Raw genomic sequence first — 27,511 nt, 5'->3', positions numbered from 1 at the left:
TGATTTTGCGTAACCTCTTTATTTATTCATTAAGTTTTATCATTTATTTAACTATCCTTTATTTTCAGTTCTTATTTATTTATTTATTCTGTGGTATTTGATCATCTTCCGTTTTCAGCCATTAATTACTAGTAATTTGTTACAATACTATGCATTTGCTTCCTCGACCACTACATTATGTAAGTATTTGGCAGAAACCCTACAAGCATAAGCATTCTAGGCATTGTATTATGGCCAACTACAACAGTTTTGGACCTATATGCTAACGTTCCAGTGGATAAGTTGCCTCAGTGTTGGTGAAAAGATAAAATGTATCCTGGAACTTTCTCCAGATTTTCTCCCCAACTGAAACATTCTGGCGAACTATTGCAGAACGACTGGGACAGCAGCACCCGCTAGCTGACAAGACTCAAAACTCGTCTTATACTGAAATCACGTGGGTTATAGTAACCCAGAATCCCAAAAGTCTTTTCAACAGCATGCGCAGCCTGAGAACAGTTTCTATTCTAGTCAGGAATGGATGTTTGAGACTCTCAATCTTTCACTGGAGGCAAAGGACATCCTTGATATTCTTACATATCTATATTCGGCTTTTGGATAGATTCAGATTCCAGAAAGTCTTAATTAAATCTTTCCTTCAAGACAGTCCTGAAGTAGTGCATTGCGTTGCCATTACTATTGAACAGAGCTGCTACTCTTCTCTCACGTCAGCTTGATTGTAATACTACTTCTTAGCTAAAGACCTGGATATCCCTTCATATCCGTAGAAGGGCCTTCGTGGTTGTATTGCGCTCCCGCCTCCTTCTTCCTCCTTTTCATCAAAGAAAAATTTCACTTGCTACTTCATCATATTTCATCATATTTTCGGTTGTTTAAACAGAAGCTAAAATAATTTAGTTTCACGTTTAACACTTTAATAATATACGGCGAAATTCGCTTGCAGTTTGTAATGTGGAACAGAGTTCGTTAAGAGGCACGATTCTAGATCCGTGTGCTTGTTTGTTATGTGGAACTTTCATTATGTGAGGATTTCCGTATGACAGTGTACCACCGTAATATATTATTGCGGCTGTTGCAAGCAAAGAGAAAATTTCTTAAAAAAAATTAGCTAATTTGTTATAAAATATTAGTTACAAATTTAATACTCGTGTAAATTTTAAATATCTTATTCCTTTAAATTTTTCAGAATTTATCACTTTAACAGTCCTATATCATTCAACCAAGCAATTGTAGCATACGAAGTCACCCTTCCTAAAACAGAAAGTGCGTAGTTCTGAAGTTCACATTTACGTTCATGTGTGAGAAATGTACAACAGAACGGAAGGAAATTAAATTTAGATTAATTTAGTTAAAAATAAAATTTAATTAATTATGAAATTTAGATGAAAATCTGTCACTGAAACGTTATGCAAATATATGTAGAAAGCGATATTATTAACGGATTATGAAGAGACGCGCTAGCAAGCTTAGTAATCGTCAAAAATTTGCTTTGCTCCTGCTGGAACTGGCGAAAGTATTCGACGGTGTCTGGCATGAGGACTAATTTACAAATTAATAAACTTGAATTTCCATAATGAAATAATATTTTTAATCGTGGCCTTCCTTATAAATGAAGAAATTTACAGTTACTATTGATAAAGAACAGTGAGATTTAAGAGAAATCAGAGCTGGAGTTCCACAGGGTTCTATATTAGGCCCTATTTTATACCTCCTCCACGTGATGGGCTTTCCCAAACCAATAAATTATACAAATTATTTCATGGTTATGATGATGATACCACCTTGGCAGTCAAATCAACAAGCGAAACGCAAGTGATCTGAAAGCCCCAAAAGTTAATGCAAATAACTGAAGACTGCTGCACAGAATGGGGAATATCTATATTAGCAACTGAGGTTTATATAGCCTCAAAATCCTTTGTTTCAGTTTTAAACGGTGATTGGAACAAGTACTTTCGTATTACAGAGTATTGCAGATGAAATTAATGACGTAAGTGACTCAGATTCCAGGACTGAGATGTGGTCAAATTAGAAGCAGGAATTAAAAAGTATACTCTTAATTCAGTTAGTAATCAGTTATTAATTTTCTTTCATATTTTATATGCAAATAGAGTTAACCCTCATCTCTAGAAAGATGAAAAATCACTTATTCTGATCTTGAGTTAAAACTTTATCAGAAACAAAATTTAATTATATAACACTTACCTAGAGCTAAATGAAGTCATTCCGGACCTTTATTACACCATTGATAAAACTACTTTCCTTTGTCTATAGAAGAAAAGAAACGTGTGATAGTTTCGCTCAAAATGCATGTAGTATTTCTCTAAATCTTTATCAACTAAAGGTACAAGTCATGCGTAATTTTACAGTCCAAACTACCAGGTTTCATTTATAGTTACTACAATAAGACTGCTTCATACTTCGATTTTCCATACTTTATTTTCGCATAAGTGTGTAACTGTTATGCGAACATCATTTTTAATAAAATAATTATAATAAAAAATGTATTAAGAAGTTCTACTTCAGAGATACTGTGGAATTATTACACTTTATTCACTTAATTGTAAAGTGAATTTTTAACCCATTAAATGGAACAGGTTAGATAAATATCGGGAAAAGTTAGGTTTTCAAGAGAAAAAGTTTTTCTTAGGTATGGATTATGGGGACATGCACCAGGGTATTCACCAGGATTAGGATGCTTTTTACGGAGGACATTTTAAGGAAAACATGAAAGCTTTCACATGGTTAGCCCGTTCGACGGGGTTCGAATCTGCTTCGAACTTAGACTGACGAACAATCTGTTTTCAGCTGCTGGTGGAAATGAAATCAAGGTTAAGATTAAAGCCCTCTGTTAATTAGAAATAATAGTTTTAAAAGATATAAACATCTGGGGCACTTTTATTCTTTAACACTAAAATATAAATTTATCTTTAGAACTGTTCCTTACATTTCAATACTCTTTTGAATTAAAAAGGAGTCTGATAAGATTCCACAGTTAACAGAGGGTTACAGCCGAAAACATCGCGGCAAAAACATCGCGGACGAAAACGTCGCGGAGAAAACAACACAAGGCGAAAACGTTGTGCTACAAAACATCGTGGGAGAAAACATCGCAAAGAAAAAACATCGTCGTTCTAAAACATCGTGGTACAAAACATCGTCGTCGAAAATATAGCGGTTCAAGAACTTCGCAGTTTAAAAACATCGTCGTCGAAAATATCGTGGTAATAAATAAAGTATCTACAAATCATCGCATGACGATAACATCGTAGACACGCTTTTTTCAGGACTTTAATAACTGTAAATGGATATTCGCATAATGATTTGTTAGCGCAAGATGGAAAGAAGGATAATTTTTACTTTCATATTTTTTATTAACTAATAAATTTTGCTGAGAAAATAAGAAGGAAACTTAAGCATAGAAAAGTAATGCAACTTATAGCACTTAATAAAATTTTAAACCGAAATAGTTAACTAACAAAGACCATTAATAAATCATTTTTATAAAGTTTTTACTGGTAATTTTTCATGAAAAGTATAATCTATATGTTGCATTTAATTTTCTATGCTTAAGTTTCTTTCTTACGTTTTCAGCAAAAATTTATTAGTTAATAAAAAACGTGAAAGTAAAAATTACCCATCTTTATATCTTGCGCTCACAAATCATTATGGGAATATCCATTTACAGTTATTAAAGCCTGAAAAAAGCATGTCTGCGATGTTATCGTCATGCGATGATTTGTAGATACTTTATTTTTTACCACGATATTTTTGACGACGATGTTTTTAAACTGCGAAGTTTTTGAACCGCTTTATTTTCGACGACGATGTTTTGTACCATGATGTTTTAGAGCTGCGATGTTTTCTCCCACGATGTTTGTAGTACGACGTTTTCGCCTTGCGTTGTTTTCTCCGCGACATTTTCGTCCACGATGTTTTTGCTGCGACGTTATCGGCGGACCCCTAACAGAGATTGTTTTTACGGAAGTATTAATATTTCATTACGGAAGTATTAATCCTCAGCACACTTTTCGAGATCGTATATTTCCGATATTTTATTAATATAATTAAATAATAAAATTGCATTTTACGTATTAATAAATTTCATTTATTATTTATTTCTTCTCCTTTAGTAACAGTCATGTGTCGCATAAAAATTGTATTTCATATTCCAAATCACGTATATTACTATGGACATGTGCTTCATAGTAAGCATCATATGAGTATTTTCGAACTGCATTTTATATGTCTTACATCCTTTTTTGTGAGTGCTCTGTTTTAATCGAAGTGTTTTCCAGTTTTTCAAATTCAATCCAGTCAACTAAACGATTAAGCAGAATATATTAATATGAAATTTTGAAATGAAAGTAAAAAAGCTGAGTATGTTAATTCCAATTCAGAATATATTAAATATGCATCATTTTAATGTGTTAAATCTTTAAATTCCGTTTCTGTTTTTTTACTGAAATGACTACTTATGCTACTGAACATATTCAAAATAACTCACTTGAAAACATAACGAAAGCCATAAGTAGCTCAGTGCTTATGGCCTTTGTTAGGATACTTACAAGAAAAATTGCTATCTACAACTTCCATGTTATTGGAAAAGAGATTTGCAAACAGAAAACGATCAGAAATCACTTGTTTATTGTATAAAACTTTATGTTTAAAAGAAAAACTTTTGAAATGGGCATGAAAATTTGCTTATATTTAGTGAGCAATCGAGATTTCCTATAAATTATTTAAGGATTTTAGTGCCATTATTTACAGCTTTAGTTCTTATTGCTTGTAATAATTTTCACTATTTTCTTCTTGGGCAAGATCAACTTATTTAACAAGACTTCAAATGAATTTCGCTTTTTCTTCTTTGCATATGGTTACGAAAGAATTTATCTGACGCTTTGCAATTTTGACTCATAATTAGAAAGCGGGGATGTTCATCTGGCGTATCTGGTGTATGGTACTAGCTTTGTTTCAGTTTCTAATTATGTTTCTCCTGATCCATATATGGAAAAATAAGTACAAAATAATTCATTGGAGTTATTTCTGTAGTAAGGGGTTTATTATTTTGGGAAATGTTTCACTTCGTAAAGTGGATATGCAATTAATTTTGCATTTTACTTCCCGATGTGAAAAAGGTTTAATAGATGTAAAGTAGGTAAATTAAATCTGAATCCCATGCATCCATGCTTTTATTTTAGTAGCTTTCCCTTTTTATTAAAACTGTTAATTTTCTAAGGATAGTGAATAATTGTTTGAATATTATTCCATTTGTGTATTTATGCGTGGTGGCTTCGGAAGTTAAACAATATGAAAATTATGCATTTAATATTATTATATATCATCATATTATAATTGTGGCTGTCCTTCTATAAAATGACTCATTATAAAAATGTAATGACTTGTAAAAATGTTCTCCATTCTTTATGCTTAATGTGCTTCTAAAGGACGAAAATATAAATAGTTTCAAAGTCTGTGTTTGTAAAAGAGCCAAACTACACATTTCTAAAACTTTCATTTTTGTAAATTTTATATTTTTGTGTGAAAGATGATGAGTTCCTAAAACGTAGAAAATGTAATACTAATTTTATCACCGAAATCAATTTTTTCATTTGGTCCTCTTTTTACAAGTAATGTCGGTAATTACCATTAATTACCATTAATGTTTCTCCCTACAGCACCTCCTCACGGTAGTCGCCGATCACCGAGTGTGTTCACATCGAACGAGTACCAAGCATGGATGAGCCGCGCTCCATCCACCTCAGCAATATACGAAAGGCTAAGACGGGGTCACCAGGCTACATCTACATTGGGAAGGATCGCACATAGTGCGGAGTCCCTGTTGGACACCATGCGACAAGTAAGTGACGATACATTTTTGCTTGGTATCTACTAAGCCTTGATTAGAGTTTCTCACCGTTTTCTTAGGCAGAGACTTATTAAAATATTTATCTCATATTCTTAGTTTCTATTTCAATTGTTAATCGTATTTTGCAATCTTTTAAAAATATTTTTACTTCCTTTAGGACAAAATTCCTTGCTTTCGGGGGGGGCACTAGTCGACTAATTAATTAATATCTTTACGTGCCTCACCTTCTGTTAGGTATTACACGGACTGGACCCAGCTGAAAACCCCCATATCAGGCAAGGGGAGGATCGCAGTCAACTTTTTCCCGAGAGGAACGAAAGTCCGCGTTGTTGCAACTCCGGGGACCCAATCCGAAGTGGCAGACTTTTTGAATTTTCCTCCAAGTCCACGGGTACGCCTGGGCGCGTGGGGTCACCACTCCCGGCTCTCAGGTTTCGCCGCGGATGGGCAAAATATTGACTTGACGGTTTGACCCGTCGTTTAAATGCTCCCACCAGTACTACACGGGCAGCGCGTCCCATCAGGACATTACCTAGCAAACTCGGTGCCGTCCAACACCGTGGTGCCGTCCCACACCAAGCTACAGAACCATCTGGTATACGGCTTACGCCTTTCCCCCGAGGTCCAGCCATACATATGACCCAACCCCGGGCTCTGGAACCGCCAGGCTCGTGATTTTATACCCCCGTGACCGAGACTGCCTAGGTACAGATCCTAGCCAGTAGCTTCGCAGAGTTCTCTACGTCGACCCCCCGGGGGGACTAGTCAACTAAGTCAATCAAGTTCGTGATGTAAATCCCTTTCCTATAACAAATTGCAATCCTATTGCAATCTACTGCAATCCTATTGCAATCTCCTATTGCAATTTGCTGTAACATATATTAGAACTAAAAAATGTCGGCGGCAATTATAGTGTTATTAGTCATTTCTGAAGCAGGCAATTTCAAAACTATTAACTGTGCTGCTGTCGAAAACTGGATTTAAACTTCGAGTTTAGGTGAAGCCATTGACCATACAATAGGAGAGCACATGGAAAGTATTCATTAATAAAAATAATAGAAGTCAATTACGAAACGAATCAAATTACGTGAGTTCGTGATATGTGAAATACAGTAGCTTCTGTTATAGCAAAAAGTCAAACAGGAGGAATATTTTGTTAAAAGGAGTTGGAACCCCAAAATCTTCAAAAAATTGTGATTTCAGATTTTTACATTTTCAAATTCTCTACACTTTTATCTTTCTAAAAATACCATTCTTTAATCTCTATGAAAATTATAACTGTAAAAAAATCTAGTTTTAATTTGTCATCTACTTCTTTGGTCAATGAGGATTTTTACATAAAAACGCGTTTTTCTCCAAACGTGACTTTTTTTATACTCGATGTACCTTTTCTCAGGAGCTACTGCTCACAGGTATCTAAACGTTTTATGGCTTATTTATTAGGTTCCCTAATATTTACTGAAATGAGCTTTTTGTAATAAACTTAGAAAAAAAAATTTTTTAAATTTTTTTGTGTGAGAAAAGTGCTAAATTTTACTATCCCTAACAAAATATCCTGTAATTTATTCTAAAATTCAAAATGTTTCAGAAGCTCATTTCAGTATAATCCGATAGGTATACTTAAATTACAGAAAATATTTCAAGCTTGTATCTACAGCAGATTTTGAGAAAAGGTACATCGAAAATGGCCAATTTAACATTGTCGGTATAGGGGTTTCTGATACCCCTTAAGGTCTCGCCGAGAGAAATTGTTTATCATTACACATTAGAAAACTATGAAAACCAGCATAAACCTAACTTGTTTTGAAGCTAGAAATATAATTTACGACACGACAATAATCTTTTTAAGACCTTTAAAGTTTAGTAAGTTATAAGGTATTTCTCCCACTTTCCTAGCGTGCCTTCGTGGTGTAGTGGTTCTGAACGCTGGGCCGGTATTCCAGAGGTCCGTGGTTCGATTTCCGGCAAAGGCGTTTGCATATTTTTCAATCTCTCTTGCTTTCAAAAAATCCTAATGTCTCTACAATGACGCCCGAACTAAAATGGTGCTGTGAATGATGATTCTCCGCACCCAAATTTGGCGATTGGGTCCCCTTAAATCCCCAGTCGGCCTTTAGAAAGGGAGAGTATATAAGGTATTTCTCCCACTTTCCTTGCATGCCTCGTGGTGTAGTGGCTCTGCACGCTGGGCTGGTATTCCAGAGGTCCGGGGTTCGATTCCCGGTGAAGGCATTTGCATATTTTTCAATCTCTCTTGCTTTCAAAAAAAAAAAAAAATCCTAATGTCTCTACAAAGTATAGGCTTTAAATAAAAAATGCCTAATCGTATGTTTAATCGCTATAGACAGTATTTAATGTGAAATGCGATTTTTTATCTTTCAGGATGAGTATCGAGGAATCTACACATTTCCCCGGCGTCTCCACACTCCGAGTGAAGATTCACTGCCAGCGGGAGGGACGTACGTACCCAGGTTGTCCGTCCCCCACCCCACGCCCATTAAACCCTCGGAGGATCGCCTGCACCTAGTCAGCTTGGACCCCAGGGACTTCAAGTAAGTTCAGATTTCGTTACTATTGCAATCTGCTATAACAGATATTAGAACTAAAAAATTTAAGTTCTTGAAACTATGGTGTAATCTCTGAAGACTATCTGCTGCATGTAATACCTCGTATTTGCTTTTGAATACGAAATATAATTGCTAAAATAGCTTAAGACAAAAGGAATGCTTAGGATAAAAAATCGCTAATGAAAGCTGCATGTGTCCGAATTAGTTGTGTAGATAAAATATTGCACGATAATGCAACATCCGTATGCGGTATTATGCAACATATGAAGCGCGAAGATAGATAAACTCCATTATTATCCAGCATTTTCTATCACTGAACTTTAACTTATATTAGTCTCTGCATCTCTAATTTATGTGCGTTAATTTAAGTTTAACCTTAATTTATGTTTAAAGAAATAAAAATCCTCACCTCGGAAAGTCGCTGGTCAACTTGACCCAAAGAATATAAAATAATAAAAAAATTAGAATTTGTACTTATTTTCTCAGTTTTTAAATTTACGAGTTTTGTTTTATCATTATACGTTTTTTCGAACCGTTCAAATAATGTGTTTTTATCAGCGGCCGAATGGTTAAAACCAGTGAACATTGGTAATTGGAAAATTGGTATGTTTTTTCTATTATGTAAGTTTATGTATTGTAGACCTTGAGTGGGACAGGAACTCGCAAGCTGCGCTCTCACATATTGCCAGCGGTCACATTAAGTGCTTCTCTTTCAAGGAGGACATGAAAATCGTTTCCAATATGCGCCAAATGCTGAGAAAATCAGCCTTCTGCCGGATATATTTTGGTCTGTTTGGACTTCTCGAGAAAGGATATTTAAACCAATGGCTTTCTTCTTCTCGACTTTAAGAAAGAGCAGTGTTTTGGACCTTGTTTGACTTCGTCAGAATACGGAAAAAAAGTAATGATAACATGCGTTATAGGGTTATTACCGCAATCCTATTGCAATTTCCTAACAAGTTATTTATAATTTCAGTCTTTATTATCAGTTCTCCTTTCCTTTCCTTCATCAGATTGCAAATTTAGTTAGATAGTATTTAAGCTGAGGTTTTTCGGATTGTAAGACAGTTTCTGCCTCGCGATCCACGTTACTATGTTTCGTTATCTCTGATAAGAACGTAATTCTTCGACTTTGTGTTATTGCTGCGGTTATTTAATTGTTACATCGGTGAGAAGTTCTGAGTCAATTGAGAATTTAAAATCAATTGTCTTTGACTACTAGGTTAGTTTTCAATTTGACCTGGACTGTTACTTTTAAGTTTCTTTGCCGTAAATGTAATTGTTCCTTAAGCACAAGACATGCGTTTAAAATACTTAATACATATACTAGTTTAAAATACATATACTAGTTCTTACTAAATAAAAAGGGTGTTTTAAACCTTTTTAGCACTCTGTTCTTACTTCAGACCAAGCGATAATTCGCTCCAAGTCTGCTAGGAGTTTGATACTAGTATATGCTCCTCAAGAAAGTCAAATTCTATAGCATATAACACTAATAACCCTAATAATAAGGTTATACGAATATCATCTGACAACGTTCTACTTCAGAAATAATAAATTAATTATAAGCATGTTACTTCCTTTAGGACAGTAAGAAGAATGTACTAAATCAAAATAAAACTTTTTTAAGCAGCTCTTGTAATACAATAGTGAAATAGATTCACATTTCGTCAACTTTAAGAAATGCCAATGAATCTAATTGTATGCTATTGCTTCAATCCAAAGCGATTGGTTCACGCCTTTAAGTAGTCACTTAAGAAGATTCTATCTTGAATTTCTGCGTTCTAAACAGGGCACAAAAGGCTTAACTGTAGTTAATTGTAATCCTTTCGTTGTAAACAATAAGTGTTAGCACAAGAAAAAACATTGTTTCACGGTTATTTTAAATATTCTAAACGTACACTACAAGTTTTTGAAGACAATTACCATATTTCACACAGCTTCTTTCCTTAGCAAAGTTCACTTCATTAAAAAATATCGTAAAATCTGTTGCAATCTAACTATTGAACAAATCTTTTGTATCTTTGGATCTATTGAATAATTCCTTTATTTTGCTATGGAATCCATTTTAATTGGTTCTTGATTAAGCAAACCAAAGATGCCCTCTTCAGAATGATGAAATTCAAGCTTGAAACTTTGCTTACAAAGCATATATATATATATATAAACTATTTGTATGTATAAGCTATTAAGTGCAGCAAATCAGTTTATTAAATTTTCACGTTGCAAACGTTTTCCAATAAGAATTAAATTTTTAAGAAATGAAAGCCTTTAAAATATGGAATTTTATTGGTTATACCAACATTAAATATTATTTTAGTCATGTGACATTTAAGCTACAATTTTCAGAACTTTTCAGCATCGCAATCTAACTGCGTGTATCCGAACTTTATAGCATCGTACGTTAAGAGCAAGTACCCAAAAAATGTTTTAGTAATATTTATAATCATAATTGAGTTTTTAAAATTTAGTAAAATTTAATTGCAGCAAGTATCGGCCTAGGCCGACGGTCACTCCTATCAGCGTGGGCCCTCGAGAACCGATGGAGGCTCCCAAAGGCTACAGCGGTCTGCTTTGGATCCATCTACTGTCAGGACGGGGCCTCAAGCCAACTACCCACGGGGACCACTTCCGTGACCTGTATTGCGTCATCGAGTGCGACAGGGTTCACAAAGCGCGAACAGTTATCCGAACGGGCGAGCACAGCTTCGACTGGGACGAGGTCTTCGAAATCGACCTCGTCGAAAATAGAGAAATAGCTTTCCTACTTTACACTTGGGACCCCAGGTATGTAAACTCATTATGTCTTGAGTTCCTACCGCAAAATCAAATTAAAAATGAATTACTTTGTTTAGTACCATCTAACCGTATATCAGTTATGTATTTTTATCATTCCGATTTGTGGAGATTCTTAAGCTTTCTGGACCAAGGAACTGTAAAAGATGTTTTAAAGACGCTAATTTTAAATTGTCTTCGTTATTAAATTCCAGTCCTTTTGGAATTATTTATCGCTCCAGCGAATGTCTGACAATAAGTTGTCAGTTAATAATCAGGTGCATAAATCTCAAACAAAGGTTCCGATGATTCGCTGATTTCAATCTCAAGAAAGTTGTACGTAATTGTTTCAGTGCTCTAAAAATTATCAATTTGTGGCAGGACCTCTGAAAATAAAAATTTTACGTTAAGCTATTACTAGAACCTTTTGTTTTTGCTTTGTTGGGGTGAACGTGCGTACGCATTATTATCTGTTTCGAAGTACGTAGACATCATAATGTCTGCTTTTTTAAGTGTTTATAGAAGTTATCTACACGTAAAATTTGAAAGCAGCAGCTGTTTCCTTGATCAGAAACTATCAGCAAACTACTAACGGAATTCTGTACTGCCGATAAATTAGTAATAGACTGCTTTTGATGGGATAAACAAGTTCATCACGGGGAATTTTTCTAATGCTCAGATTAAATCTTACTAGTTTAAACTTTTGTTAAAATTTTCTTTTTAGGATTACCTTTAAAAGTTAGAAATTGGTGTGCTATTACAGGTTTCGGCACAAGTTGTGCTACAAGGGCACCCTTCATCTGCCTGCCCTACTCCGGGAGTCCCCTGTGCACAGCCTCGCGCTGAAGCTGGAGCCCCGAGGAACACTGTATCTGAAGCTGCGTTACAAGAATCCGACGCAAACTTTCCAGCGAATGCCGGCAACGGCAGATGAGGGTGTTTTTGGGGTGGATCTAGAAACAGTGCTGGTCAAAGAGGATTCAGGATACGGAGTGCCTCTCATTGTCAAAAGGTATTTTTTATAATACTCTTCTGCACTGCTTTAACTAACTAAACCCCAATATTCGATCAAGCAATATAAATTTAGATAAGACTTGAAAAGAAGCATGATGATATGCCTATTTCTGCACCTGAAAAAAATTGATGTATGACCTGTGATTCTCAGTTACGTCTCAGTAAGCTCTGATTTAAGTTATAAACTGATTTTCTTTACCTTTAACACATTTTCCTGACTTTGAGCACATTCTTTTTTGTCACTTAATAGCTAGCTAGAAAATAAGGCAGTTTTAGGAATATAGATCCCTGGTGGCCAACGACCTTGGGCAATGGTGAACTGCGTTTCTATTTAATCTAAAAATTTATCTTAAATCATTACACTGCCCATTTTGATGATTTATTGATTTCTGTTGATTCAGTTTCTGGTGAGAAGCAGTGACCGTCAGCCTCCAGGTCGTTAGTAATCAAAAGCCTTTCCAGGTATAATTGTGCTCCCATGCAATTTTAATTTTAAAAAAAAATTTACTAATAGTGCATTGTCTTACATTATATACCCACTGGTTAACTCCAATCATTTTCCGCTTGTACGATATCAATGACCTTGACAGGAATTGGCAGACACTGCTGTACTTCGACTGAATTATAATTTTAAATATTTATCTAATTTTATTCCACTGCCCTAATGTGATGATCTATGAGTTGACCCTAAGTGATCCTTACCGTGTAGGTTACCAATGACGAACACATTCAAACACGCTGATGTATTCCGATTTAATTTTAGCTTAAATACTGATGTAAACTTATTGCACTGTCCCGCATAAATGCTCTATGTTTGACACTATGAAGTTACTTTCAAACTGCAGTCATTAGTGACTGTTAGGAGTACTGACGAACTCTCATAACCAACAGCCTTGAAAGCATCAATATGCTTCTATTAAATTTTAAATTAATAGCTGTATAAACGTACAACATTTTACCACAGTGATGATCTTTGAAATGACCTCAACTTGTACCTCCCCTATATATTCCGACTTAGTTTTAATTTTAAAATTTATTATACTGCTTCCACATGAAATCAAGCGCCTCTCGATCTGTAGGTAATTTATGACTTTGAGGTGCATCGATATTCTTCAATTTTAATGAAAGCATCGTCGTAATTTACTGTATTGCCCTCCTGATCACTGGTGACTAATACCCTTGAAATGAAAAGATATGCTGTAATTTAGTTTTGATTTAAAATACCTGCATAAGCTTACTACACTGCCTCACATCGGAGATCTATAGGTTTACCACAAATGGCACTCAAACTGTAGGCCGATGGCTGACCTCAAAGGGCACCCATGACCAGCAATCTTGTTGGGCAACGGCAACGTGTACTTCGATCTAATTTTAATTTAAATATTTATCTAAATTTCATGCACTACTCAACAGTGGGGACCTATGAACTGATTTCAAACGATCCTCAACCCGTAGGCCATTGGTGAAAAGAAGTCTTACAAGCCTCGATTTTTCTAATTTAATTTTGACTTTTGAAATATATCTAAATTTATCGTACTGCCCGATATTGAAGATTTATAGGTTTACCTCCAATGATCCCCAAACTGCATCTCACCGGTTTGAAGAACATTAACATGCACTAGTTATTAATAATATTGACGGGCAATGGTATACTACGATTTAATTTTAAACGCTTCTCTAAATTTAAAATTTTCTCTGCATCGGGGACCTACGAATTTATTCTAAGTACCCGAAAACTTGGATAGCGAGCAATCAAAATACTTGAAACATATACAATTGTACCAGTCTGATTTAATTTATTATTTTGTTCTACAGTTGTGATTTACTGGTTGACCATCATTAATAGTCAGCCAACCAGTTGTCAGCATCGATCTGCTTCAGTGTAATTTTTAATTAAAGAACCTAACTAAATTCTAATCTAACTGCTTCATTCTAGTGACATGTGGTTTAGTTCGATGTCATCATCTTCTAATTCACCGGCCACAAACGAAGAATGTTGTCTAAAATTATGGTCCATCGATTAAATTTTGATGCCAGAAATGTTCTTAGCAGAGTTCTTTCCATCATTTTGACATTGAAAACATCCATAAACGAATGTCTCCAAAAACATTTTTTGGAGCGTCATATTACACTACTGTTGATATATCATCCCTCTCTCCTAGTAACTGTTGCCACTGAACGAAAATCAAAGTTAGTTAATTTGTTTTCCATACGCCTTGCGTATACCCATTTCGGAAGGCATTACCACTGAAAGAAGGAATGATGTTTAATTTATCTTTAATGCGGTTAGAGCATAGCCAATGATTAAAGTGTTGCCATTCGAAAAAATTAAGATGTTTAATTTAATTAGTCTGTAACTGCTTAGCAGAGTGAGGGATTTAAAAGTAATTAATGTATTTCTTAATAGCTTAAATTTTTATTTTATTATTTTAAAAATATAAATTACTGACATAAATTAAAATATATTACTCTAAGTAATGGAAGATGTTTATCACTTATAACGTACTTTGTAAAAATGGTTTTCTTTTCTTCTTTCAATGATGCTTATCGTATTGAATTTATCACTTGATTAATAAAGTATGGAAGACGTTGAAAGCACACTGGTTCATTTGTCATCATTTATTTAAGATTAGGAATTAGCGAGTTAATTAGAGATTTTTTTATAAATTTTTCAAACCACATTAAATTACATTCATTATCTTGTAAAAAATTTAATAAAACTTGATTCCTTTAAATGACAAAAATTGTTTCTCTTAGATGAAGGAAAAGGTTACTTAAGCCATACGATAAGTAAGTAAAATACATTTCCAAGAAAAGGAAAATAAATCTTTCTGTCCAGTTCATTTGTATGCATGCCTGTGTTGTATTTTAAGCACCATGATTGTAAGATATTTCAAATTAATGTAGTTATTATAAGATTATAGTATCTAGTATACTGAGAAGAATTATCTTCAAATCTTATGACACAAGCAAAAGTCAGATTAAGGGTGTATAAGACCCTTTTATTCAAACACAAAGATCTCAACAGATGGCCCCACTTGGGCTTACGTAATCCAATATTTCTGTCTTAAATAAGTTATGCTGAACTAAAATCAAATGTAGTTAGATTAGGCTAACGGCTCACAGAATACAGTAACGCGCAAAAAGGCTGTGGATTTAGAAAACCGGTGAGACTAGCCTAACGGCTGAAAGCACTTAACGCCACAGAATCAAATCTCTATTTAGTCACGGTAACAACGTGGTTTTCCAGTAGGCAGAACACGCTCTAAAATCAGCTTGCGAAACCCTTTTTTCTCTCTCAATCTGAATAAATGCTCGTTATCTCGTTTGCATTCTAGCATGAAAAGCGTGAGCGAAAAGGAGAGTGACAGAAAAGTACTTTAATTCCAAATTAAATTGGTAATTTAATTTATTAATCAAAAATAAATACATAAATCCTTACAAGACTACTTCATTCATTATAAAACTACTGCCATGAACGTTATTAAAATGAAGCATTTAGTCTTCAAAGTTGTATGCTGTAATGATAATCCTGATTTCAACGAACTCTAATTTTATATTTATTAGAAAATTGTGATTCTATTAACGATTAAATAAAAATTATAAATATAATCCACACTTCTTTGAATCATGTGAAGAAAGGCAATAATGCACATCATTAAATATTTACTGAAATTATCTAATTATAATATTTTATTAATTATAATCCGTTTTCAAACTTCAGGTGCACAGAAGAGGTGGAACGCAGAGGTTTGGACATTGTTGGAATCTATCGACTGTGTGGATCCGCTCTCAGGAAGAGACTTCTCAAGGAAGAATTTGAAAGGAACACACTCCTGGCCAACCTCTCAGTGGAACACGTTCCCGATATTAATGTTGTTACAAGTAAACAGTTTTCTTGGGTGTCCCTTTTTCTTTAAAAGAAAATGGCTCATATATTGAGGAAGAAGTGTTTTAATCGTAAATGAAGCATAGAAACCTTACACATCATTGAAAAGCGTACTCGATTCATGTTGTCTGAATCTGACTGAGTTACCTTTTTATTCTCTTCCAGGTTTGTTAAAAGATTACCTACGAGAACTGCCAGAACCGTTATTCACGAAAAGTCTCTACGACATGTTAGTTGACGGTTTCAGTGTTTGTCTGCCGGATGATCCGGATGGCAACGCCAAACTCATGTTCAGTATTCTTGAATGTTTACCTAAAGCTAACCTGGTAAGAAGACAGCTTTTACCTTCTCAAACTCAGAATAAACGTACTGGAAATAAATACAGGGTATTTATAAAGTCCCGGGCCCATTTTGATGTTTAATAACTCATAAAATAGTAAAGATAGATTAAAATTAATAACATAAATGGTTATATACACTCAAAAAGTTTCATGACCCTTGTCAATGAACTTCCACGTGTGCCCCCTTCGTCGCACGGAGAATATCAAGTCGATATTCAATTTCACGCCAGGTACCGGCAAGCGTGTCGGCATCCACAGAGGCTATTGCGGTTGCAATTCTGGCTTTCAGGTCATCAATGTTCGACACTCTCCTCCTGTAAACGTAGTCCTTTAAAAATCTCCAAAGGTACAGCGGCGTTATATCAGGTGATCTGGGTGGCCAAGGAATTGGACTTCCTTGCTCAATCCATCTTCCTGTAAAATGGTCATTCAAAGAACTACGAACGATGGTACCCCAATGAGGTGGTGCACCATCTTGTTGCCAAAAGACATGTGGCTGAAGCTCTTCTAGTTGTGGAAATACGAAGTTTTCCAACATGTCTAAGTATACGACTGATGAGACCGTCTTTTCTGTAAAAATGGGGAATCCCTTTGTGCCTCACGGTATTCATGGTGGTTTTCATATCCCCATATGAGCCCATTATGGCTATTAACATTGCCAGAAAGATGCCAAAAACAAAAGAGAGAAAAATGCAATTAATATGCAGACATATTTAGAAAAGTACAGATATTTAGACTGGAAAATGAAATTATCTGAAATTAAACACACCTGCAGACGATATTTACAAAAGTAAAGATATTCAAACCTGAAAAGGAAAATATATAAGTTATTCCATCAATAAATGCCATAAGTTTGTTTATATCTTCATTATTTTATGAGTTATTAAACATCAAAATGGGTCCGGGACTTTATAAACATCCTGTATTTTGTAACTGTTTTATTAGTAGCGTGAAATAATGCAAACTCAATTTAAAAATCAAATGAACAAGACACTTAGCTTGAGACACGTATGAAATCAGTCACAGCAACTTTTTCAAGGACCAGAATTCATAATGAAATTATTGCTCTAAAGATTTATTACACATATATTAATAACATACGCAATTGTTGCATAATGTCTTCTTAGGTATGTATATACATAAGAAATGTTTTAAAAGTTGTTTTCCCTGAGATATAACTACGTATACTCCAACCTATCCCTTGCTATTCAACTTCAGAGAGCTGCACTTTTTATTACTTTAAAGAGCATATCCGTGCATTAACAATCATAGAGTTCTAAAAAATATCAGGTCGAGTATAAGATTAATGCAAATAGAATAATAGGAAAAGGTGTTCAGTGATAACGTCTTTATAATTTTGTGGCAAAATTCTTATTCGACTTGCAATTCGACTATTCCAGTGCAATCGCATTTCTAATGTGAGTGAGTAAATTCTGAAGCTTTAAATAATTTTATACTTGAGTATCCCAGATAACCAAAACATTAAAAGTCAGTTAATTTTTAAGATGAATGCACAATTTTAAATTCTCAGATACTTTTTTATCTTATTCTATATTTAATATTTTAATCCAACAGCTTAACTAAATCATTTCATTGGGAATGGTCTAACCTATCGTTCTTTTAGCCATCTCTCCAAGAATGTTACCCAGGGTGCATCATAAGGGGTATACCAGTAGTGCCCAGAATGTTACCCAAGGTGCATCATAAGGGGTATAACAGTAGTGCGCTTAAAAGGAAAGGAGAAGAACACATACAAACAATCAAGTCTTTAGCGAGAACGGAAAATGTACCCTTGAAGTTCGGAATAAAATAGTCATCCTATTATACCTCCAGGACTACTTTCATATTTGACATATTATAGATGATTTTATAGAAGTTATATAGAATGAATTGCATAATACTTTATCTTCTTTAATAAGCACTGAATTTGAGAGAAATTCATTGCTAAGGATTTAATTTATTTACGAAAACTATTATTTATAAAGACCATTCTTTTACAAAGGAAATAATTTGTCATCAAGTCGGAAGAAATTTGAATGAAATTTTAAATGAAGGTTTACTACAGCATCTGCTTGATAAGAAAATAGGGCCTACCAGCGGCCGAGCGGTAAAGTGGCTGAACACTGGTAGTTCGGCTCGAGGTTCGAATCCCGCGAACGGGCTGGCTGCATGGACGTTTTCGTGGTTTTCCCCATGTGTAACGTGTATACGAGCCAGTTTCCCTTAGAAAGCCCTCCACGAAGGCATCCCTCCCCTTAGGCAGATAGCCCTAGAGGCTTTGCCATAATCACACACACACATGATAAGAAAATATTGCGGAAAACGGCATGAAGGTGCACTTTCAGTCTAGATTTTTGGAGCAAATTTTGTAGCGAAGTTTTATTGTAATTATGAATTACATTATCATATAAATTAGGTTTAATTTACTAATTTATTTCCTGACTTTAGCACTTCCATTTATGCAATGAAAATGCAAGCAGCAATACGGTCCTAACACAATACCAATATATTATATCTTTAAGAATATGATATTTTTAATAATAACTGTTAAAATACACTTCTTATACTTTTTTGTTTGAATGTTAGAAACATCGAAATAATGATGTGATTTCTGTATTTTAAAGAATATTCTATTATTTTAATACTTCTAGCTCATGATTTGGTTTCCATCATCATAAAATATTGTATGGAAATTTATAAAAAAATCATAGACTGGATAATAAATGAAATTTTTTATTATAAAATATCTATATTTTTAATTTATTTAGAAACCAAAGGAGCAGTAATATATAGAATTAATTTTAAGCATACCATATCTAAATGTTACATACTTTTACATATTTCTTAAACATTAAAGCATTAGATATTAAGTAATTGAAAAACTATTTTTCTATCTGTATTACTATGATTCTAATAAAGTACTATGATATTATTTGGTTGTGGGAGATAACATTTTAAAATATTCTCATTGCTGTTTCATTTAATTGTAGAAATATATTCAGTTTCTCAACATTCATTTAAAAAAATAGATGGAAGATTCGAAGGTATATTATTTATGTAGTTTTTGAAGTGTATACATTTTTAAATTATTTGAAACTTTCCAAACCACAGTGGTTATCAAAAGTGTTGGATTATCTTAAATTCTGCAGCAAAAATACTAGTAGACTAAAACAGAAATTATTAATGTAATTTTTTAAATAATATTTTTATTCTCTTCCTTATAAAATATTATAAAAAATTTTAAGTAATAATTTACGAGTTTAAAAAAATAAAAATTAATCAAGAATGCAAATAAAATTCCATTGTCGATTTGAGATACTGAAAAGAAATTGCTAAAAAGCACTAAAAATATTTAACTTCTATAAGATTATTATTTCGTGGGTCATTCGTTTGCTTTTTTCTACATTGTAACAATTTTGGTATAAACTGAACAGACATTTTTTGTAACTTCTGCACTAAAATTAATCCAGTATTTTTTCAAACCAAATATCTTTAACTGGATTTAAATTATTCCTTTTGAACAACTGTACAACAACAAGAAGTAAAAATTTAAAGCATTTGCTACTGAGCGGCTCCTATATAAGCTATTTGGTTTGCTCCTCAAACAGTCAGCTACTCATATGTGAAACGGTAGCAGAAGCATAGTCTCCTTATAATTTTCCGATGAAGTCCATTAAAAATGTACTTATATTAAGAAGTGGTCTATCCAAAGCTATGACTTATATTTGTGAAACAGGGTTTCAGTCTTTGACTTGTTTAACCCTTTGAAAGCCAAAACGCCCGACACGTCCTTTCATTCAAACACCACAAACGCCTGAATTGGCCGAGATTTCGATGTTGTTTCCTTCCCTTCCCCTAAAGTATACAGTAACAGCTGTAGTTTCCCCAAATGCACTGTATCAGTTTATTGCAGACAGTTTGTCTTAAAAGGCTAACAGTTTGCTTAAAAGATAGTTTCTTTATTAGAAAGTAGAAAGGATGTCATTCAAAATCTTCACAATTCTTTGTGCATTAATGGACGGGGAAGGGAGGAAACGGAAGGGACGTGTAATGGACGGGCCGGGCATTTCAGTATTTTAAGCGTACAGGTTAGCGAAGACTTCGGTTTTATAAGGATTAAATAATATTAAAATTATTAAAAGAATATTAAAATTATGTTTTTGATTATAAAACACTGAATTTTCATAATGGAATTAGCTTTGGGTATTATTGTACAAAAATATACTGTAGGTCTGTGGGAGACAGTAACATTTACACATTGTTGACCTTTAACACATTGTTGGCGAACGGGCTAAATCGACATTCTTAGTGTTGTTGCCAAGATCTAAAGAATAATGTTTGTGATAGCCAATTTTTGCGCCGTTGTCACCATCTTCTCTTTTAGAATGCTCGTAATTTTTTCATTATCTTCTTCAATATCAATAAGAAATAAATAAATTACCCTAATGCAGACATACAATATTACACTATGCCATAAAAATACCAAACTGTTTAAACTTAGATCATCCTTCGCCAAACAATAATGCGACCACCTGAAATTGTATTACTGTCATATACAAAAACGACCTAACATCAAATGAAATTAAGTTCTATTTACGATTGATTTCATAAATAAAAGCTTGTGTTTTAAATCTTTCATTAAACTTTGCAGAAAGTTGTATAGCTTTCAAGCCTAGATTTCTTTTTAAAAAAAATTAAGTAAAAGCGTTGCTTCTATGGACGATGGCTTCTTTTCTTTTCTTGGCTAGAATTCTGTTTCCTTCTTTTTTGAATCTCTTTATAAAACTGAAACGTGTTGAAAGTACTCAGTTCAAGTTTTTAGCAATTCGCTTCACAGATTTACAATTTTTGAAATGAAAAATAGCTAATTTTCTAACTTCATTTAACATTTCTTAATGCCAAGTTGTTACAGAACGCACTAAATTTAAATTTATTTGCATAAGACATTTTCAAACATTACGTAAAGTTATATTTAAATTATTGCTATAATTTCGAAACAAAAATTTAGAATAAAAACTTTAATTAAAGCCTAAATTCTTTGGAAAATATTGGAGTCCTAAAACTTTTCGTGGAGTTTTATTTTTTCTCATTGTTAAATTATTGTTAAATTGTTAATTGAATGAATTTCGTATGATATTATAAGAAATAGAATAAAGATATTATTTAGAGAACACATTAAAAAAGTTATAATTTGACCTATGCATATTGCTATTTTTATTATGCCCTCCTCAATAAAAGATATTATTTAAATAAAATAGTATAAAGATAGAATAATATTATGGAATAAGCATAATAATAATAGAATAAAGATAGTTTTGAAAGAACACAGTTTAAAAATATAAATTTAATCTATGTGTATTATTAATTTTACTGCAGCCACCTGAATTAAAGCTATTATTTAAGTAACGATAGAATAAGGATGTTATGGAATAAAGATAGACTAATATTATAATAGAAAAGTATTATAAGATAGAGATAAAAATAATTATAGAATAAAGTAGAATAATTTATAATAGAAAACTACTATAGAATAAAGATAAGAATAATAGAATAAACATATTTTGTAAAGAATGAAATTTACAAAATTCCATTTTAAACTTATACATGTTATTATTTTTACTGCAGAGTCCCAGATCTCGATGTATCTTATTAAATGATTAATTAGTTTTCTTTTAGTAGAACTACCTGAAAATTTTTTTAAGTTACTTATGTTTTTAATATTTGAAAATTGCTCCTGCTTATTGAAGTTACCAATTTGTACTTGTGGACTAATTTGGTACTTTAGCCACTGTTCTATATGATTGCACCCATTACATTCAGACGGTTTTTGAGCGCTGAATGCACAGGCTACTAAGTCATGAAGCGCACATTAAATTTCGATAAAGTACCTGATCTAAACTAAAAGCGTGGAATATTGTTAATGAGACAGAAAATTTTCTTAGATAAACAGAAAATTCCAGATAATGGCAATAATATTTTTGGAGGAAATCTTAACGTTTAGGATTATTCAAATAATCTAACAAATTTAAGAGTGCTTTATAAAAAATTATACAGCTAAGCAAATAACTATTTCGCTGTTTTGCATTCTGCTATATCAATTCGCTTGCTGTATCCATTTGTTCCTTGCAAAGAAATGCTGCGAAGATGAAATTTGCAAATACAACGAAACCTGGCGAGCCGTTTTGATAGAGGAGTATAATAAATAATAAATTACTTCAGGTAACTACAGCTGGTATCTTTTGATACTTAATCTGGATTCTCAAGAAAGATTGTTTTTTCTCGAAATTTGTTTCTTTTGTACTAATTTAAATTTTGTAATTTACAAATAATAAATTAATTGTAAAATTTGTAACGGTTTTGTAAAAAGTTAAATATAAATATTTGGTCTTTAGTTTTCAATCTTACATAACATTCTGCGTATTCTTAGTGCACTGTCCTATTACTGCTGGATCACTTACGGCTGGTCGCCACTCACTGTGACCGCAACAAGATGACGCCTCAGGGACTGGCGACAGCCTTTGGTCCGGTACTGATGTGCCACGCAGAGACTCCCACTGCGACTGTTGACATACGAAAACCCATAGACATCATGAGTTTTTTGGTCAAAATGTGGCCCAACAAGAGAAGTAAGTTTCTTTTGCAATCTTTTTTAAGTGCAGTGTCATAAACAAATCATTATACGTAATTTTTTGTTCATGTTATAAAAAAACCTAAATATGTTCGAAACTTATAAATTTATCAGATTTAATGTTTGACGTTAAAAGGACGCTAAATTTGCTCATTAGTTTTAGTCATATGCATAAACTCCTTGGGTTTAGCAATTCAGAAATATCTGAATTGAAAATTGCAAAATAATAATTTTTTTTTCATATTAAATTTACCGTTTTTAACCTTTCCATATGAAAAGCATTGAAAACACTCTTCGAAAAAGTTAGTCACATGCTAACAAAGTTTCAAAACCGTGGAATAAAAACGTTATATTTTTAAAAACGAATAAACAAAATAATTTTAAATTTCTTGAAATACGTTATGTTCGGAAAACCATAACGTGAAACTATGTTACATATCTGTAGTCAACTAATTACGAAATAAAAAAATAATTCATACTCTTGCAGTCATTTTTATCAAATAAGAATTATACCAGAAAAAGGGAAAGAAAGTATTACCACTAAATAAATAAAATCAAAAAAGAAAGGAAACAAAATGAGAAATAAAAATAAATAAATAAGCAATGAAAAAATTAAACAGTCGTAATAAATACATTTTAAGAAATAAGCGTTTTTAATTTAGAATTTTGCTTTAATTTAGATCTTTCGAAATATCAGGGAACAGAAAAAAAAAACTTTTGAGTCTGTCTTTTCATTTATATAACCATAATTTTAAATCCTAATACACCTTTCAACACCTGCATCCTATTGTGATGTATTTCCATAGCAACCACTTAAATGTCAGATAAAATCTGAATGGTCATGAGCATAATATTTTACACATTGTACTTCTACAGTATTTTCCCCCTTATATACGAAGATTATGTTATTTATAGATTAAGGCCGAATAACAGTAGCTTCTTCTCCCATTTAATAGTTAATATTATGATGTGTTGTAATATAATCAGATTTGATCCTTGACAGTCTCATTAAGCACTTTTTGTTGCTATGTTTACATTTAAATTTTATTCAATTTTTTTTTCTTTTATAAACATTTCTTAAATAAATATTTACTCTTATATGTTCTTTTTATTTATTTAAAATCTTTATTATTTAAAAATATAATAATCGTTTCTAGATTTCCAACAACTTAGAAAACAATACTAACCTCTTACTGTTATTTAGGTGCATAGCACTTTTATACTTATTACGTGCTTAAATCTATAGGAAATATAAAACGTAAAGTTAATTGATATCATATTTTTCTATTGAACTTAAGTAAAAGAATAAAGTTTAATACCAGCTTTAAAAATTAAGCATTTGGTTGACGATAAAATTTTGGAAAATTAATTAGCAGATAAATTAATTTACTCAGCTCTTCAAAAATGTTTTTTATACCGCTTAATATAAAATCGAGTAAACCTCGATATTTTGCATTTAAATACACTATAAATATTCTATTCAAGATACATATATATTATATATGGTAATAGATATGATTAATGCTTTTAATAACAAAAGCTATTGATATTTGTTAACAGCAGAAACACAGGTCTTAGCACAAAGTAGCTGGATGAGTTAATTTTATACGATTGCCATGGATGGCGTAAATGTTTGAAAGATTTAAAACAGGTGTTCATTAAATAAGAATGATGTGCCGTTTGTAATGATAAAATCAGAATTATCTCGCTAAACATGATTCTAATATTGATAATTTTCGATTTTTATAACGTTTCAGAATCTTATTTACAGGTTGCATAGTTGATTTTAAGATGAGAAACTAACTCTTTAGCATAGAAAATGACATAAATGATATTTTAATAAACTAAAGATTATAAAACAAGCTGAAATAATCATCGTGTCCTGTTAAAATGAGAGTTCATTCTGTTGCTCTACAAATGCGACATCAGATTTAAATATTTATAGATTCCAGTGATGTCCTTAAAAATTAACCTTTATCAAGGAATCAAGTTTTGTGGTCTTTTCACGAAGTTTATCAGCTATTATGACATTAGACTCAGGTGTTAGAAACACTTATCAGCAGGCACCCGGGTTATAAAAACCACATCCTGTGTAGAACTCGTACGAAAAAGGCATATCTTTTTCTATCCTAACATGACAAAGTTCGTAATTGAGATTAAAAAAAGGATCATGGAAGGTAATAAGAGTTACTTCTATGGAATTAAATTAAGATAGATATTAAGCTGGATGAGATACAGCATAACTGAGTTAATTTGTTGGAAAACCTGGTACTCGCCAACTACAATTATGTGAATGTGCGGTCTCAATCGCTCATGTAAGACAGAGAAAAACTCGTTATTAGTATTCTAGAGCCTCTTACTGTTACAACAATTAATTGAAAAGGGAGTAACGTTTCCCTAATCAGATAACTGCGTTATTTATTTCTTAACTGTCAGCCCTGGAGTCCATATTTAAGCAATTTGTATACAGACTATTTTGACAGTTTTCAATAGATCAGATGTGTTATGACTTTGCTTGGTTTACCATTTACTGCGTACTAATCACGGCAGTTACATTGAACACTTCTTCTGTTTTATATTAGTATCTTTAAGATGACTCTTAGCAAAGCAATATTTTCATATCATATTACCTGCGTTGAATTATATCAGTTGATTAATAAAATTTGTAAGGAAATGTAGCATTTGTCCTGGGAACACTCTTGTAGTATAATAGTTTTTAGACCTAGTTAGTTACGGAAAGACTTATGGTTCAGCTCTCTGTAAATCCACACTCTGATTTTCCTATCTCACCTTTCTGCAGTTTTCGGCACCGAAATGAAGTTGTATTTAACTCGCTGCAACTTGGATCTGACCAACTTAAGTCTTATTCTGCTGATCATTCGTCTTTGAAATGCGAGAAATAGCAAGGGATAATAGCATTACTACCATGCGTAACATTTTGATGTAGTAATCATTACATTTAACTAGAGAATGGAAAATAGGGCCTAGTTGATTTTCATTTTTCCTTTCTGGGAAAAAAAACCTACTACTACTGTAGAATAGATAAATCCGTGGTTTGATTCATGCTGAAGGCCTCTTCATACTGAGGGTTTTTCATTTTTCCCTTTCTGGGAGGAAAAAAAACCTAATACTGTAGAATATAGAATAAACAAAAAGTTACTTAACGAGTTTTGGAATCTGATGTGGCTGTCTCTTAATACCTAAGTACTAAACGTATTTACAACGTATCATACTTAACTATAACTTCATCTGTTAATCGCCTTTGATTGCATATAAAACGAAAGAACATATGTAATCTTGCAAAAACAACAATTACTGTGTTTTGAAAGTTAGGTATAAAAATTATATGTAAGCAAAACAATTAAGCCTCGTTATGTAACAGAAGTATTTGGATGTAACCGAACTATTTTATCGAACGCCATCTAGTGGCGACGAGAACAACTTCGAGCAGTCAATCTCCATCTGCGATGAGGATAGACTGTCCAGTGTTATGTCTCCGGTCTGGATATCATCACACTGTGGCGTTTATGGAAATAATAAGGCAGATTTGTTGGAAAAGAAAAGGACCAATATTCTCCAAATAACTGACAACCACATCCTTTTCTTACATTGCCAAACGAGTAATAAAAAATTACTATAAAGAAGTTTTTTGGAAAGACATTACGGGAAGGAACAATCATAAAGTATGGATTAGCAGACTTTTTTACACTCTTTTATGGTCCAGAAAGAAATCTTTTGCTATCTTTTGTCTTGCTACTGTCCATGATTGCCTTTTAAAGCATCTGCATTGAATGAACATTATCCCAACTCCAATTTGTAAATTGTGCAAACTTCACAAGGAAATGGATGCCTCACATCTAAGTCGTTGCCCTGCATTTATTGCTGATAACTCTGGGAGAGATATCAGGAGGCGAGACACAAAATAGGTTTATCGATTATAATGTGAATTTGATGTGTGTAGTTTTGATGGTCTCTTCCATTTTTGCTTGTTCTATATACAGCTGTCTTTGTAATCTGCTGTTAGAAAATTTAAAATCAAATTATGTCTTCGTGACTCTAACGTTAATTCTAAATGTTAGTTGTTCCGTTTTGGTCTATGTTCTGTTCTGATGTATATTTTCTTGTTAGTAAGTACTTTTAAAGCTAGCCGGCGTTTATGTTTATAGGAGAATGGTTACAGTTGCAGAAAAAAAGATTTGTTGTATCTTATTGTCTTTCATATTCATTCCTTCTTCGCGTTGCTTTATCATATAAGCAAAGGAGGATTATAATATCCATTACAAAAGCCCGTTTTAACTCAATAAAATATAGGATTTTCTCATAAGATGCAAAACGTTCTTCTACATGCATCACCTCATTAACTTTTCCGTCGTCTTCCACTTTCTCATTCTCAAGTTCTTCAGTCTTTTCTTATATCAGTACAACATTTTC

General features: G+C 32.9%; 1 protein-coding gene across 1 annotated transcript in view; it reads left to right on the top strand.

The window, feature by feature from the left end:
• Positions 1-27,511, top strand: part of LOC118188415 (rho GTPase-activating protein 100F-like) — a 213,826-nt gene that overhangs the window by 169,246 nt on the left and 17,069 nt on the right. The window contains 7 exon segments of the mRNA XM_085827589.1: positions 5,676-5,857; positions 8,249-8,418; positions 10,921-11,220; positions 11,972-12,220; positions 15,947-16,107; positions 16,277-16,437; positions 22,880-23,078. Coding sequence (XP_085683715.1) covers positions 5,676-5,857; positions 8,249-8,418; positions 10,921-11,220; positions 11,972-12,220; positions 15,947-16,107; positions 16,277-16,437; positions 22,880-23,078 — 1,422 coding nt within the window.

Source organism: Stegodyphus dumicola, chromosome 12 (assembly GCF_044657685.1).
Source record: "Stegodyphus dumicola isolate Sdum_Otavi_A_Nest chromosome 12, ASM4465768v1".
NCBI lineage: Eukaryota > Metazoa > Arthropoda > Arachnida > Araneae > Eresidae > Stegodyphus > Stegodyphus dumicola.
This window is presented reverse-complemented; position numbering and strand designations above follow the sequence as displayed.